Here is a 16,030-nt window from a genome sequence, read left to right as displayed (position 1 = left end):
ATTTTCCTAACATTAGTTATTTGTAGTTATTTATGAGTCCTCACTAAAATAATATGATAATGCAGTTTAAAAATAAACTTGTTTGTTTTATTGTCATAAGAGAACAGAGGAACATCAAAATATATTAAAGTTCTGATAAATAAAATGTATAAAAATACAAACTTAAGACATGAAACTTAAAGTCCTTTGAACAAAAACAATAACCAAAAAGAAATCAAACAGTTTTGCCAACAGGGACGCTGGTAGACAGACTCTGCAACGCTAACACTCACAACATGGTTTCGTCCGTTTTTATTTTATTTTTTAAATATTCATTTATCGGCCATTACAAATGCCGATACCGATAGTTAGGAAATTGCCTAATATCGGCCCGCCGATATGTCGGTCTGGCTCTAGCACGTTATTCTGTTTAGATTATAGTATTCAAATAAAAAGTTTTGATGTTTACATTATTGGGATTTTTGCCATATGTGTGTATGTTAACTTGTTGCCAGCCTGTCAACCCATAAATAAACAGACAAACTGTCTGAGAAACAATAGGCTATTTTGACTTCTGCTCGTAATGTGTTTGGAAAGCCTCCAGATCCCATGGCCCTGAACAGGAATGATGCAGTAAATTAATTAGGTAACGGCATTTTGATTGGAGAACTCTGGTACAGAGTGAAGTACGTACAGAGCTGCTTTTTCTTCTGAAGGTGTTTTGTGTTTACTTCAACTAAGATTTATCTTTCTGATGGCCGGGGCCCATTTCATAAATCAACACATCTCAAACATCGAAGGAGGGTTTCAGCAGGCAGTACAACAACAACGGCAGCTAAATAACAAAACAAAAAAATAAGAAATAAAAAAATTAAATAAGACCCTTTTCATGATAGAGGATGCTGGTATGAAGATCTAACTACATTTTTTCCCAAGATGCTCCTCGGAGGAGGAGAAAAACATTATATTTTCATTACTCCACAAATTGGACCCCATGAGATTCAGTTACGAATCCTGCTGGATCTTCAGGCCCTCTCTGAACTTCAAAAATAACCTGGACTTATAAGCATAGAAATGCATGCAGTCATGGCATCTTTGCATGACAGCGTCCTCCACCCTCATCACTGGCTAGTATTATCCATGCACATTTTGTGATGCCATTTGGTCCCAAGATTGCTGCATTAAATGTGGTTCATTTGTATTTACATAATTTGGGTGGAGGTTGTATTTATGTTTGCAAACACATCAAGTAGAATCAAATTCACCTGATATCTTAAATAGCTAACCACAGCAAAGCACTAATTAAATCTGTCATTCAAAAGTTTGGGACCTGTATGTATGACTGAGAAATGTTTGGATAAAGTGTACTCTTCTGTATGTTATATACAGTATAAGAGCATGAACAAACTATTCTGAAATATAATAATGCACAGAGGAGCAAAAGGCAGCTGTGACATCAATGCTCTGCCTTCAATGGCTCAACAGAATAAAGCAAAATGAAGAAATTATTAAATTTGATGGTGCACTATCTAGACAATAAGTGTTAATAAAACATCAGTGTAGACTACAGTGTGGTATTCTGTGTGCACATTTCCTGTGGAAATAGCACTGCAAAGTTTGAGGGGGAAAGGTGTCGGAGACTATGGCAGTTTAACTCTCATGTGAACATGCCAAGGGCTACAATTTGTCTCGCTTCACAAAGTGGATTTCTGTTGTGCCAGAACAGGTCGTAATTAATCTCTGGTGTGCTAACAAGGGGAGGCCAACTATTGCAAACAGGCTCTGGTGTGCTAGTCCTGTAGATGGTCAAGGCCGGCTCTAAAGTCTCTTCACATCATGTTGAAACTGTACCAGCATACCATCAGCTCAAATCCCCAACCACCTTACTCTGACAATCATTACTTTGATGACTCACTTCGCTGCAGCTTTAATAATAGGCTAATAATAATCATACAATGACTTATGAGAATGGACTTTCCAAGCTTGTTTAAAAAGTGGAGAAAAAAACAAAGCTATACACAAAATACCTCTCCTCCTAGGTCAGTATCGATCTGGGTAGAGGGCGATGGCCATTACATTTCCACAAATACTCAAACTCAAGTTAGGAGCAGGTCCATCAAGGATCGCTTTCACCACGCTGCTGAGGATCTGCACTAGCCAAATTATCACCAAACACTGGCCACTCCGTGAATCCTCAAGGCTAGCAATTCTGGGCTCCCAGAAGACACCCTAAAAACTAATCCCTGGCATGTTATGGAGGCCCTTAGCTCCAGGGCCCCCTGACTCTCCCACAAACACTAGCCTAACTAACCTGCCTCTGCTCACTTACATCACTGCATTTCAACATAAATACCGTTTGAAATAAAGTGTGCACCAGCAGGCTATAAAGCACTCACATAGCACTTTAATCCCAGCAGGTATGCACTTTACCTTCACTGACATCATCCACACCAGCGTGCCTCATTTACAAGCAAACACTGGAAGTTGGGACTTTGTTTAAGGTGAAAACTTGAGAACTGGCTTTGTATTAGTAGGCTATATGCCCTCATCCTCAACCCACCTCGTCTGTGTGCATGTGGGACTTTTGGATGTAGGCTAAGCTGTTTCCTGTCACATATCCCGGGGCACTTATATAGGCTACTGAAAACAATTGAATAATCATTTGCACAGTCTCGATGTTAAAAAAAAAAGCATTATTTAGCCATATGTCAACATTATATTCAGTTGTTGTTGCCACTGAATAACATTCCTGATTAAGGGTAAAGCAATAGTCTTGGGGGGAAAAAAAACGTTTACTTACCAAATTCAGCACCGTTTCAACAATATCCCGGTTGTTAACCTCTCCGACCCGGATCAGTCCGATGACAACTGCAAATTTCATTTTAATATTCCGGATTGGAACCGACGGATTGATAATACCAGCCGGGAGCACCACTGAACCTGAACCGGACATCATCATAGTCTCACCGGTGGCAGCGGAGACTGCAGCCGCGTGTTGCCTGTGACCTGGAGGAGGTTGTCGGTCCGAGAGCGACATCGACCCCGGCATTGTCACCGGCGGTCTCTCGCTTGTCATTTCCACCCAAAACCGGGCGGCTTCAGAAGCTAGTTACACGCTTTCTCCTTATAATAAATCCAATCACTGCTCAGGAAACATACAACAAAAAAAGAAAAGAAAGACAGGAACACAAGCGAAGCCGTGACAAACAAAAACACAAACAAGAAATGCCCCTCTCTCGCTCCCTCTCTCTCTGTAAAATCCACTCTCGGGAGTTTCGGTTAGAGAGTCCGGTGTGTTGTCGGTACCAGCCGGTTACTGAGCTGACTGACCTGCGCTGTGTATACAAAGCTGCGTGCATGTGAGAGTGCCGCTCTCTATAATGCGCGTCTCCGCGTCTGTGCTGCTGTCACCGCCATGTTGCCGCCCCCTGCCTGCGCTGGATGCGATGACGGAGGTGGAGAACCGGAGCCCCGCTGGCAGGTCAGCCGTTTCCCCGTGCTATCCACCGGGGCAGGTGGGAGCAGCGGAGTGCTTCTTTGAAACATGGTCACTTGGTATTACCTGGCCAAGCAGAAGATAAGCAGCGGGTTTATATGGCAAGCCACATCTACGCCTATGTTTATAAAGTTAGTCTGTTAGTCGGTCAAGCCAAACTGATAGATTAATTACCGTTGATAGTTAAACTAAAACGAAAAACATTATTGTTCTACAGCACACAAATGGAGCCTAAACCTTACAATTCTGCCAGAAAGCGTCTCCCACCAGCGAATTAGCCAAATGGGTTTCATTTCCGAAACAAAGATGGCAGCCGGAAGTTACCTGACTTGTGTTTCCTGGCGGAATGCATATAGATAAATAAAAATAATACAATTGGCTGGTTAAAAAATAAATATCCAAAATGTGATTTGTCATAGTTAACTAGGACTATAGTTAGTCATAAAAGCACGTGTGTAGCCTACCTAATGGCATTAATAATGGCTTTGTTCTATTTGGTTGCCCCAGTAGTGCGCTGCTTGCACACATATGAAATGATTAATAATAGTATTACTATTGGTGTGTGTAGATAAATAAGATAGAACTTTTTTTGTTCTGGGGAAATTGCAAAGGTACACCTGCACTCCAATCAGAAATGAAATATTTCCGCTGCAACGGCTCATCAGAGCATATTAATTTAGCCCAACTTACTCTGCAGGATTTCAAAGTGGTGTCCTATATTTTCAGTCCTGTGTTTATACTCCTCTATCTATAGGCCCTTTGATTATTATTACAAGTATTACAATGGATATTAGGTTAATTAATTTCTATTTTAATGGCAAATAGTGCTGACTTGGCTTTTATCAATAGGTTCATTATTTGATTAAGAGGCTTTGCTGCAACACTCAGCCATTCAGGCTGTCTTTTTGACCATGCATGAATTGCACACTTGAACATTGTGCCTGCACTAATGCAAACATATGACTTGAATTATTATTATTATCCTACAATTTCTTCCCCGCTTCACATAAATGTATGATGGTTTCATTACAGTTTGAGCTTCAGGTGTGTACAGTTCATTGATCAGTCTGTAAGGCACAAAGGTGACCCTGGATAGTCATATGCAAAGCATTACAACAAATCCTATTACAGTGAGATTAATTCCCTTCGTTTTCTCCCAATGATCCTGGTGAGTTGGTAGCAAGGTCAGATCGTTGACACATCACTTTGAACTGGTAATTACAGAAAATATTAATGGAAATTCATTAATTGCTTTGTTTAACTCTTTTTTTTGATCCTGGTTTGAATCCATAACTGTTGTCCATGCATGTTTCCATTTACAGATTTTTAATTTTTATTAATCTCCAGGCCAGAAAAATGTTTGTTTTAAAATGAATTATTAATTTCAATAATGAGGTTTATTTTCCCTTTTAATAAACAAATTACCAAAACATCACTTGCATGTACTGTAGATAATAAGTTACCAACTAATAATGACAAAAAGACACCAGGTTCCAGTGGTTATATAAAAGAGACTGAAACAGACAGCTTGGCAACAATCCTGTCCATCGTCCTGACTGACAGCCAGAAGCTGAGCTTGCATTCCATGACCTCATTAAGCTGATCTGTGTCAGCATGGCTCGAAAGAGGTAGATATAATGTCAGGCCTCAACTGGTCCTATAATATTACTGGGGCAGTTTTTATATTTGATATTACATTTCATTAATGCAATACAGAGCAATTGGCAATTTGATTATTTAGCTTGCTCACCAATGTGATTGAAAGAGTTCATCTTGTGATTCTGGTTGTTTTAATGTCACTGTGGTCTTATGTGCTATTGTAAAATAAATAAATAATCAGAGTGCTGTATCTTTGGATGAGCAAATGGCAACTTCATTTACAGACTAGGTTGAATTAGGCATGCTTGCTTTATGGCTACTGTGTCCTTAAGGAAATACTCATTTGCATTTTTGTATTCTGTTGTCCCAACATAACACTTATCTAATAATGTCTAACTCAATTGCTCCTATCCTCCCATCCCTTCTGTCAAACCTGCTGGTCCCCATTCCAGTGAGAACCATAAACCCAGTGCTGAATAGAGGTCAAGGGAGGGGGCTTCACTTTGCCATTCACACACTATACTGGCTAGGGAACTGAATCAGAGGAGCAGATCCAGGCTCAATAACCTGTGGCAAGTTCATGTAATGATTGTTTCAGTTAGGTCTGCAACAGCATCATCTCACTATTTTCTGTAATGGTTTTGGTGAATGATCCTTTTATATACATTTAGCATGTCTGAGCTGCCATGGTAAAACTTTATCTCACTAGGGTTTTGAATAGATACCAAGTGGTAATAATTTTTCAAGCCATCAACCATAATGTATCTTACAAAATGGGTATAGATTTAGTTTGGCCTGAAACAATAGTAGTAATGGTACTAGTAGTTGCCGCATTAGCATTGGCATGAACACTTTCCTACAATATATCTTAGCAGTAGATATCTATCTTGCCCTCACTACCTGTTGAAAATAAATCCAAAATACCTGTGATAAAGGGGACTTTATTACAATGATATTGTCTCAGGGGAAAATTAAATGTGGCCACAGTAAAGATGAATATTCTGCTGATCAGAAAGGGCCACCTAGTGGATACAAATGCCATTCAACCAGGTTTATGTGCTCAGCCCAAATGTTTGACTTTCCATACAATATGTAAGAAAAAGCCAGACAAAATGAATTACAATCTTCATTTGATTTTACTTTTGAGTCACTGTTATGTTCGCATTAATAATGAGTTGAAAGCTCAATCAAGATATCCATGTAAATCCATCCACCAGTGTGGACGTGTTTCCTTTAAATGTCCAGTAGAGGTCCCTCTCATCCCAGATCAGTGAGCATTGAGTTTGTGTCAGTACAAGTCAGTGTGATATGTAGTATACATGACTGTTGAACATAAACATCTTCGCAGAAGCATTACTGACACTGTTTATCAATTTTCCAAAATAGTTATTTAGACTCCTTCACAGGTTAGTAGACATCCATTACTGACTAATTTCTTAAAATGGCTTGTTTTGTCTTTTTGATGTGGCAGCAAGATGAACAATGATTGCATACAAACATTTTATAATTTTGATAGTTTTATTAAAAAATGATGTGTCTTGTACTTGACTGCACAATCCAGTACCCTTAAGCAGGTATGATCAAGTCAAACCTTAAGTCATTCTTTTCACAACCATGGGAGGTCAAAGTTGAATAAAATTACACCCATTCCAAAATGGCAATACTGAAGCAAAGTAAAACCAGCTTACAATTTAGTACCATGTGTACTACAGGAAGGTTGACACAGTGAAAGAATCAATATATAGGATATAAACATATGTACTATTTAGCCCTTCACATATATACAATATATACATCTTGTTTGCATGGTCAGTATATTCACACACGTATATACAGACATTTGAGTCTACATCATAATAATTATAGCTTTAAATCTGAAATGAATAACAGCTTCCCAGAAGCGCTTAAGAGCGTAAATGTCCTAGACATTGTAGATAAAATAAACAGTAATACAATAATATTAAAGATAATAATTATAATATACAGGTGTAGCAACATCAAGGTCAATACAATCCTAATTGCTGAGGACATTGGCAGGATGATTCATTTCCCATTGAGTAATTATGCTCAGCACCTATAAGATGTCCTCTAGTCATTGTGCAAGTACAGAGGAGATCAACATCATTTTCAGAGCATTTCTACTCTGGATATAAACCTGGAATAAACTGTGCTTTAGTTCTGGGGTCCTGTCTATGCTTTGTGTCTGCCTGTTCGCAGTGACTCAAAGGCTCAATCTTGATCTCAAGGCTGAGCAGACACAAAGAGGTTCAGATTTTGGTCTCTGGGCCGGCTGTGATTAATGGCTGAAAGGAGTTTCGGATGCGGGCAGCTTCTGCGGCACAAAGGTGACCATAGGCTTTGTTGTACCAGTCTGGAGTCCTTCCCCTGAAATCAAAACAGTGTATTTAATATAATATTGCATACATGCATTTACAAGGAGCTTCAAATAATTATCTTAAAAATGCAATTAATATCACATATAAAAATGCATTGATGTATTTTATGAGTAAAGGGAAAGGCAAGGCAGCTTTATTTGTATAGCTCAATCAGCAACAAGCAATTGAAAGTGCTTTACATAAAACATCAAAGAGCAGTTAAAAACATTAAAAACATCCGTTAAAGAGAATATGAAAACAACTAAAATAGAATAATCAATGATCAATTACTTAAAAAAGGCAGCATCAAAAAGAAACGTCTTCAGCCTAGATTTAAAAGAACTGAGAGTTGCAGTGAAACTTGTTTTTTTGGGAGTTTATTCCAAGATATGTGGAGCATTAAAACTGAACTCTGCTTCTCCATGTTTAGTTCTGACTCTGGGGACAGAAAGCAGACCTTGCTAAAAGAGTTAGTGAGAAAATCTCTAATAAGATGCTTATGGGACTTACTTCAAGTCCACTCTGCAGATGTGAGTTAGTCTGGACTTCCCAGAGCCGCAGGGCTCTAGCAGGTAGTTGGACTCCAAGACTATAGCTCGTACCCCTCCAACAGGAGGACAATCCTGGTGCTCTATAGACACAGAAACCAGGGAGCAGGCGCCTTTGGGTAAGTCTGTCCTCCATGACCTTCAATAAACAGAAAGAGATTGAGTATGTGCCCTAATAGAGAAGACATAATGGCTACTTCCAAACAAAGAATGACATGTTTAGTGTTTTCTTTGTATCACCACTCACCTGAGTACTACAAAGTCCCTGCTGGGATGAGGGGGCATACGATTGAGGACATACTGAAACACCTCTGTCTGCTTGTCCAGCGTCTCACACACTTTCCACTGCAGCAGGTCCACATCCCACAGGTGGCGTTCTCGTAGCACACGGTTCAACACTACAGATGGTGGTGCTTCCACCTCCACAGACACTCGCCAGCGTCTCAGAGGGTTCCAATCTCCCACCTGAACAGGACACACAAAAACCATTATGTTAACCTGTGGATCTGAAACCAAGATCCATGTTTGAGTCGATTCCGACCTGCGGCCCTTTGCTGCATGTCATTCCCCCTCTCTTCCCTTTCAAGACTTCTCAGCTATCCTATCCAATAAAGGCCTAAAATGCCCAAAGTCAGAATGTCTGCCTGAAAACGCAACTAAATGTACCTGATAGTATCATCAACAGACTTAAAGATGATAAGGTAACTGTTGATGCTGTAAATGTAAAATATTACCTTTAGCCACATAAAGTTAGCAGTACTTTGTTAGCATAATTTTGCCTTAGATCGGGTTCTCGTATCTTTTGCGCAACAGAAAGTGTCACGTGCGCACAAGAGTAAAAAAAGATCCCCCATGTCCCTTTAGGGAGTTGATAAGTAACATTGTGATTATATGATATGATGTTCTATCATATATGAAACAATAACGAATTAACTGCACAATCAAAGGAATAACACCAACCTTCTTATAGTAGAGCTCTGTGTTATCAGAGCTGCTGCAGGACACCCAGTATTTGGACTTTTCCCGGGCCTCTTTGAGAGTGTTCTGAAGTCTACCCTCCATATGGATTTGGTACGTTCCATCGCCATCTTCCAGCTGCTTGCACAGATCCTCAATTGTCGGTGCATGCAAGTCAGCCTCCACGTAGGAATTACGCGACTGAGTAACCATCTCATGAGGGATCTAATGGGTATATAAAAGCATGAGGTAGGATTCACAGCAAATAAACACAGAGGGAGGCATGTGGATTTTGCACCCAGGCTTGAAATTCTCCAACCACAGGTTCTTGTACCTCAAAGAGACGGTTGCACTCTATGATCATATGAGCAAGGCCCTGTGTTGCTGCTAAGTTTTCATTCAGATCCTTCTGGTCTGGTCTGCCAGTGGCATACTTCTTCTGCATGGCCCTGGGGATTAGGTGGAGAGAAAACTGATTAGGCCAACAGAGTCCCTGGGTCAACGTCCCCACGAAACGCAGTATATAAACCCTTCCTCCGCTCAGCAGGAAAGCCCTTTGATCCCTTTAGCAACAATTTCAACATGGTAAATTAGAGAGCTTTGCTTTATTTGTACACAGCATGATCTCATAAAACACGCTTTAAAAAGAGTGCCATGTCCTTTCAGAAGTGGCCCAGAAAGAGAGTAATCAACCGCACCCCTGAGGGCCAAGCAAACTCTTTTTTTGTCTTTATGGAGTAATAGGTGAAAATAATCATGCAGGAGTTAATAGAAAGCATGCATGTCTTGTTCATTAGTTTTTCAGGCCCACATATGCCAAGCTAACTAACACTAGAACACAAGGGGGGAAAGAAGTACCTTGGTGAGAGATTGTCTTTCTTGAGTATGTTGAGATGAAAGAGGGAGGGGGCTAGACACACAGCTATGTTCATGGGTGTCATCTGGTTCTCCTCCACAGAGGAAGTGACATCGCTGAGGAAACAGAGCAGTGTCTGCAGCACCTCTCGGTTTTCATCTGACATCAACATGATGGCTGCCTGGACAGCTTGCAACCTCTGGTCCTTCGGCACATCTGCACATATGAAAGAATTGATTTCTATTATTTCTGCTTTACGGACATAGTGATAGGAGAGAGAAAAGCAATCATGAACTGTCAAAGGTAATTTACTATATTTGAAATTACATCCTCACGCAGCCACACTACTCTACGTTAGTTCAGGTGCAATTTCACAGTGCTCCCCAAGTTAAAACAAAACCAAGTCAGACAATTACAATTAAAAGCTGACATGGGGCAAAAATAAATCAATGTCCTTACATTGGTAGATATGGAGGAAGGTCTCCCCCAGCTTGCTAGTAAGCAGAGGCTCAGGTAGATCCCTGAAAAACTGCTTCACCATGTCAGCCACATCATAGGCAGACTGATCCTCATAGTTCACATTGTCAGGGGAATTCTCATTCATCTGCCTTAGAGCTTGAATTCGAGACTTCACCCCTGATTTACGAAAGAGACCCACCTGGAAGGAAAACACAAGTGTTAATGTTAACTTGAAGGCCGGCAGCAATATGTAACTACGTTGTACAGCAGTTCCGCTCAATGTATCGTTATTATACTACTATTGTATCTGCCTACAACCTGTGTGAGTCATTGTACAATGAAACCTTAGACCACATTAGTCACATTAGATAAAGCCATTTGTTACATGGGCAAAGGGGTGGCTTCTGGGGCTTTTGTTTCTGTTATCTCTAATGAACACTACCCACATCGGTTGTGTTCTGGTTTCAGAATGATGAAGACAGTTGGAGAACAACTACATATGAAACAGCATGTAGGCTCTACAGGATGATTATTATTATTATTATTTAAGCCCCTAATGTTAGCAACTTCTGGCTCCGCCCCTGTACATCACATGTGAAAATGCAAGTCAAATGCAACCTGAGAGGGTGACGTGTACTGTGGCTGACCTGGTCAAGACACTGGCTCCTCAGGTAGCGCAGGGCCTGCTGCAGGCCGAGGGGCAACGGCTGTCCAGAGCGCTGCACATGCACTATGAGAGGCACTCCGAACACGTTCTTATCCTTATAGTCTGGTACCTTCATTCTCTTCATAAACTTTGGCACAGACCTAAGAGAGACATCAACACAACATCGTTGACACCTTGCTCTGCTGGCTAAATATGAGACTATGCTGTCGTAATACTACACAAAATATATGGTATATAGTCATATTAATTAACGTGAAATAGTTTGTGAGCCAAAAGGGAATCTGGTTACAGTAATTCATTAAGGCCTATTCATACCGTACTGGACAAACACACAGATAACTGTACTACTATAATAATTTGACTAAATACAGTTAGAAACAGAATCAGTTCAAAGAAATAGAATGTGCTTTTATTAATAAAGAAAAGATGTCATTTATCATGAAGCACACCAAAAGTGTTGAGTAGAGAAAGTGGATCTTACCAGGTCCAGCCATGCTTGTTGGACATGGAGTACTTCTCCATGATTGCAGTAAGGCGCAGCAGAGAAAACTTCTGCAACAAACTCAGCTGGCCTGCGGACTGGTTGGTGATCTGCAGGGATGCCACTGAGTGACTTAGGCGATGAGAGATCTGAAAGCTGGGCCATCGTAACCTAATGCCATAAAAAATGAAACGGCAAAGAAAAAGAAAAGCATTTTTGTTTTTTGTTAATGGAAGACTTAAACCAGTGTAGTTTCAGTAATTTTAACAGAGTTCCATGAGTCTTACCGATTAGGTCTTGTGAGTGAAGCACCTACTCCGGAGTCCCTCCTTTCCCTGAGCATTGTAGATTCTGTCTCAGCGAGTGATACTCTGTCTCTGTCCCCGTAACTTGGTGTGGTCTGGCTTTCTGTGACCGAATTTCCCTCAAAGTCCAATGTGATCTGACTAGAGGACTGAAGGCCTACTGTATGTTCCCTCCCGCCATCCAATTGTGCAAGCCCTTCTCCGACAGGCAACACATTCTTAGACCAGTGGTCCACTATCTGCTGTAGGCCATTGACATGCAGCAAGATGTCGTCCAGGTGAGGGAACAGGTCCTCTTTCTCCAGGTCTATCAGGTCTCCGGTGCTGGCGTACAGATGCGAGCCAGGAACATTATCGTACACACTGATGCGGCTGCCTCTGGAGCAGCACTGGGTGACAGGCCTGGATTCCTTCCTGCATGAAATAAGATGGGAGTCTAGGTGCATGCTGCCTGTGTGCCAGTTGATAGAGGCTCCATTCATTGGGGACAGGCTCTCTATGGACAGTGCTTTGGGGAAGGTTCCTGGCTTGTGGTCTTTGGGAATGTGGACCACCAGGTCTTCATAGGAGCAGAATTCATTCCTGCGGTTTTGTTCCGCGACTTTATTCACTTGGGTGCCCGAGAAGATGTCTATGTCCTCTAAATACATGCCGCTGCGCTTGTAGTCAGCCCGGTGAGGCTTACGTTCTTTCAGGCTGGGTGTGCTGACAGCACTGCCACTAGAATGGCTGCTACCCTCACTCCCGGACTGGGACGGCAGAACTTTGTTGGACGGTATTTCTGGAGCCCCACCATCTCCATTTATGATCTGGACGCACTGCAGCGTCTTCAGTGCCTGGGCCTCCTCCTGCAGCACTGGAGCGCTTATGACCAACGTCTTACGACCCCTTCCCAGGGTTCCTCGGGAGCGCAGTGTCTCCATGCGCCTCAGGAAGTCTTTGGCACGGATTCGGCTCGTCTTGCCGTGCTTATCGGGTAGGGAGCCGTAGTGAGCAATTTCTTTGGGGATGTGAGGCATTGTGAGAGAAGTAGAATCAGGCATTGCTGCAGAATCGGAGCCGATGTGGTTGGAGCAGTCAGAGTCCTCGGTGCTGAGGCCCCTATGGCCGCTGCCGCCGCTGCTCTCACTGTGCAAAGAAGAGATCTCCGGCTCGCTGAGGTCCGTTAGAACACTCTCGCTGCTGGTGGTGGTTCTCAGAGGCACGCCGTCTCTGCAGGGCTGAGCCTCTCCGTGGTTTCCCAGCAGACAGTCAATGTCCTGTAACCTGGACCAACGCCGGCTGCTCCACTCAAAGGTCCATTTGTCACTGATAGCAAACAGGTCTTCTTCATCAGAGTCTTCACTCTGGGGAAAGACAGATTATGTTACATCAGTTACTCCGGCTTACATGATTTCATTTGGTATTTTTAATCTTCTTTGTAGTAATGAACGTTTCTCTTTAGGTCTCTCAAAAGGGATCTTCACTACTATCCAATTAGATAGAAGAAATTAAATTAAATTAAAATTATCATACATACACATACAATGATTGAGATTGACATAAAAATTACCTTGGCAGCCTATGCATACTGTAGTTTTCACATTTTTCAACAAAAGATAATTTGCTAATTTTTCCTCCTTGTGTTGTGATTAGAAAAAATATTTAAACATCAGCTGGCTTGCAAGGTAAGGTATAGCATCATACTATTATCATCTTTGCCACAAAGAACAGTTAAATAGGAATTGCAGGAAATGGCTGGAGGATGTGTCTGCTCAGAATTCATTACATTATACAATCAGCCAACAATGATATAACAGCAGACAAATGATTCCCTTGAAGACGTTTCCATAAATAGACCAAGGCTGGAAAAACAATTATATGAGCCAGCAGGCTACATTCCAAAGTGGGGGCAGATAAAAAGCTATCCTACTCAATAGGCATGAATACAACAATGGTGCAATCTCAAATATCATAGTCTCTAGGTTAAAGGGATGAAACCAGACTATAATTATGTTGGTGCAGGAAGCAGATGCATAACTTAAGGCAATCTTTGTTGGAAAATACCATTTCTTACGAAGGCATTGAAGTTTGTCTTCTATTTCTTGCAAATTTCAAATGACAACTGTGATATTCAAGTCAAGTGATGAAGCTTTCTGAGGGGTAAAAAAACCAACAAACCCTCAGAGGTACATACAAAGTTTGATATTTCAAAAAAAAATATGCACAGCAGAAAACACCCACGCAAGCCTTAACTCTTGGCTTTAAAACAGATTTATTTTACCTACTCAATCATCAATGTTTAAAAAAGACAACAATATTTTCAAAGGTCTGGGTAGTGTGTTTTTGCTAAAATGCATATAGTGTAGTATCCCACTTGTTATAAAGCTGCACTTTTCATACAATAATGCACCTTAAAAGTGAAAGTGAAACCGCAGAATCAAAGCTCGTAATATAGAGTCAACACTTACTTTCTTCTTCGGAAGGTTCACGTCAAGTTTCATAGAAGCACACTTGTTCAAGGTGTTGAGTCGCCTGAAAGACAAACGGCCCAAGGATGAAAACTGTTCCGAACAAACAAGAGAAAACACCAGAATAGCTTCCTAATGAACACTTTAGAAATAAATCCCATTCTGTTTTCTATTTAAGTGTTAACCAAATGAGCGTCTGGTCTGGATGTACCAGACCCAGAGGGAAATTCAGTTTGTCCATGCCACAATATCCTAAACCTAATGAACACCGGTAATTGCTGGATGCTCTGTTCTCTCTCGCTCAGCAGTGGATCTAAGTGATTGTGGCTTGGACGGTGGTGTGCAGTAGTTCGAAGAAGGGTTAACCAATGGATGAGCCAGATTTCTGTTCTAATCAAGCCTGGTTCATTCAACAAAGTCATATGTAGATCTTAATCTACAGATGCACCAGTCCTTTGATGACATTTTGCACGTGGATGCTTTTTTTTTTTTTTTATTCTTTCAGAATTTTGAGGGGTGATTACAGTTGCGTCGAACAAAACAGTGTAAAAACATTTAGCTGGGCTCAACAACATGAAAGCTTTGCTTTTGAAACACAAATGTCCTGAACTCAGTTGTCAGGGAAGCAATGAAACATTTTCAATATTTGGGATCAAACATACAGTCTACGCCTTGTGCAATGTGCATAGTGGTTAGAGGTTTTGTGGGTGTGCAAACTGGGATATATAAAGTATCAGAACTAAAAAACTGTACATGAACCAACAAAAGCAATGGAGGAAAAGATGACGGCATCACAAAATACACTCCAGCTCACTGTGCCTTGGCTTCAGAAAAAAAGAAACTCATTTGTGGTATGGTAATCACACGCTTTAACAGCTCCAGATATTGCTAACAGCCTTGACAGTATTGTTCTGTGACAGTAAATGGCCTCAGATGGCGGCTGGAACTATCCCACAGTGCTGGAGACGATAGGGGTTAACCAAACACAAAGTTCTCATGATTGTTACTGTAGATAGTGGGACACAACTGAAGAGAGGATTTCTAAGTTGGGGGCCCTTTATTCCACAGGCCTAAAGAGCTTTGACTGTGGTTGTTAAAATAGGAGGCTGCTTAGCCAGGGATCAGAGAGAGCACTCACATACATGAAATATCTATCACTTCCAGCTCAAAGACACCCACAGTATGTAGGGTGGTATTTATTCTTTGCACACTAGACTGTGGTGGCGTAACTGACAACAAAGCCATCCTTATGTTACCATAGAGATGCTGGGAAGTCATGGACAAAATCACATTGGAGGTGGAACTGTTTCCAATTGTCTTCCATTTATCCCGTGGCTAGTTTGGAATTTAGATGAGTTGCTTTAGGGTTGTTTAGAGTCACAGTATATTGAGCTGTGTGAGGCAACCCTAATGCTCCTCCTGCTTCCCCCTCGGGATGGTTGTCACGGTTACTGTGGTAACTCAAGCGCTGTTTTCATCTCGGCTCAAAAAAGTACATGAGCCGTCTTGCCCAACAACGGAGTGACAAGGAACCACCAGTTGTTGGCTTTTAGTGTACTTTTATAATCTTAATAATAATAATAATAATAATAATAATAATAATAATAATTGGTAAAATGTGACAAAAACACAAATCATTAATATTTCTCATGCAGTTATGCTACCCACAATGCTCTTGCAATTGCAGATAATAATAGCGTAGTATCGCAATATTTTCCGCGGCAATGCTAATATCGATGCACGGCCACCAAGTAACAGTAACAATCTTGTTATATAAATTGCACATGAGAACTTTTTGGTACTACAACAATAAAATGAATTTTAGTCCACTATGGTGAAGTTGACTTTTTGTTCCTGC

The 16,030-nt window shown here is 41.1% G+C and overlaps 2 protein-coding genes across 9 annotated transcripts in view; both read right to left on the bottom strand.

Moving 5' to 3' along the window:
- The window catches only part of LOC120551813 (neurobeachin-like), a 120,038-nt gene extending 116,300 nt beyond the window's left edge, over positions 1–3,738 (bottom strand). Inside the window, exons 1-2 of the mRNA XM_039789413.1 lie at positions 3,650–3,738; positions 2,780–3,541 (exon numbers count right to left, since the gene is read on the bottom strand). Coding sequence (XP_039645347.1) covers positions 2,780–3,055 — 276 coding nt within the window. The 5' untranslated portion in view covers positions 3,056–3,541; positions 3,650–3,738. The remainder of the gene's footprint in view (positions 1–2,779; positions 3,542–3,649) is intronic.
- A 2,840-nt stretch (positions 3,739–6,578) lies between these two features.
- stard13b (StAR-related lipid transfer (START) domain containing 13b) overlaps positions 6,579–16,030 on the bottom strand; it is a 90,573-nt gene continuing 81,121 nt past the window's right edge. For all 8 annotated transcript variants that reach the window (XM_039781242.1, XM_039781261.1, XM_039781253.1 and 5 more), the window contains 11 exons: positions 14,173–14,236; positions 11,705–13,068; positions 11,418–11,588; positions 10,917–11,076; positions 10,270–10,468; positions 9,813–10,026; positions 9,289–9,403; positions 8,958–9,179; positions 8,245–8,462; positions 7,960–8,136; positions 6,579–7,459 (listed from right to left, as the gene is read on the bottom strand). In XM_039781242.1, the coding sequence (XP_039637176.1) occupies positions 7,342–7,459; positions 7,960–8,136; positions 8,245–8,462; positions 8,958–9,179; positions 9,289–9,403; positions 9,813–10,026; positions 10,270–10,468; positions 10,917–11,076; positions 11,418–11,588; positions 11,705–13,068; positions 14,173–14,236 (3,022 nt within the window). In that variant the 3' untranslated portion in view covers positions 6,579–7,341. The remainder of the gene's footprint in view (positions 7,460–7,959; positions 8,137–8,244; positions 8,463–8,957; positions 9,180–9,288; positions 9,404–9,812; positions 10,027–10,269; positions 10,469–10,916; positions 11,077–11,417; positions 11,589–11,704; positions 13,069–14,172; positions 14,237–16,030) is intronic.

Source organism: Perca fluviatilis, chromosome 2 (assembly GCF_010015445.1).
Source record: "Perca fluviatilis chromosome 2, GENO_Pfluv_1.0, whole genome shotgun sequence".
Lineage (NCBI taxonomy): Eukaryota > Metazoa > Chordata > Actinopteri > Perciformes > Percidae > Perca > Perca fluviatilis.
Note: the sequence above shows the minus strand (reverse complement) of the source record. Positions and strands in the feature narration are given on the sequence as shown.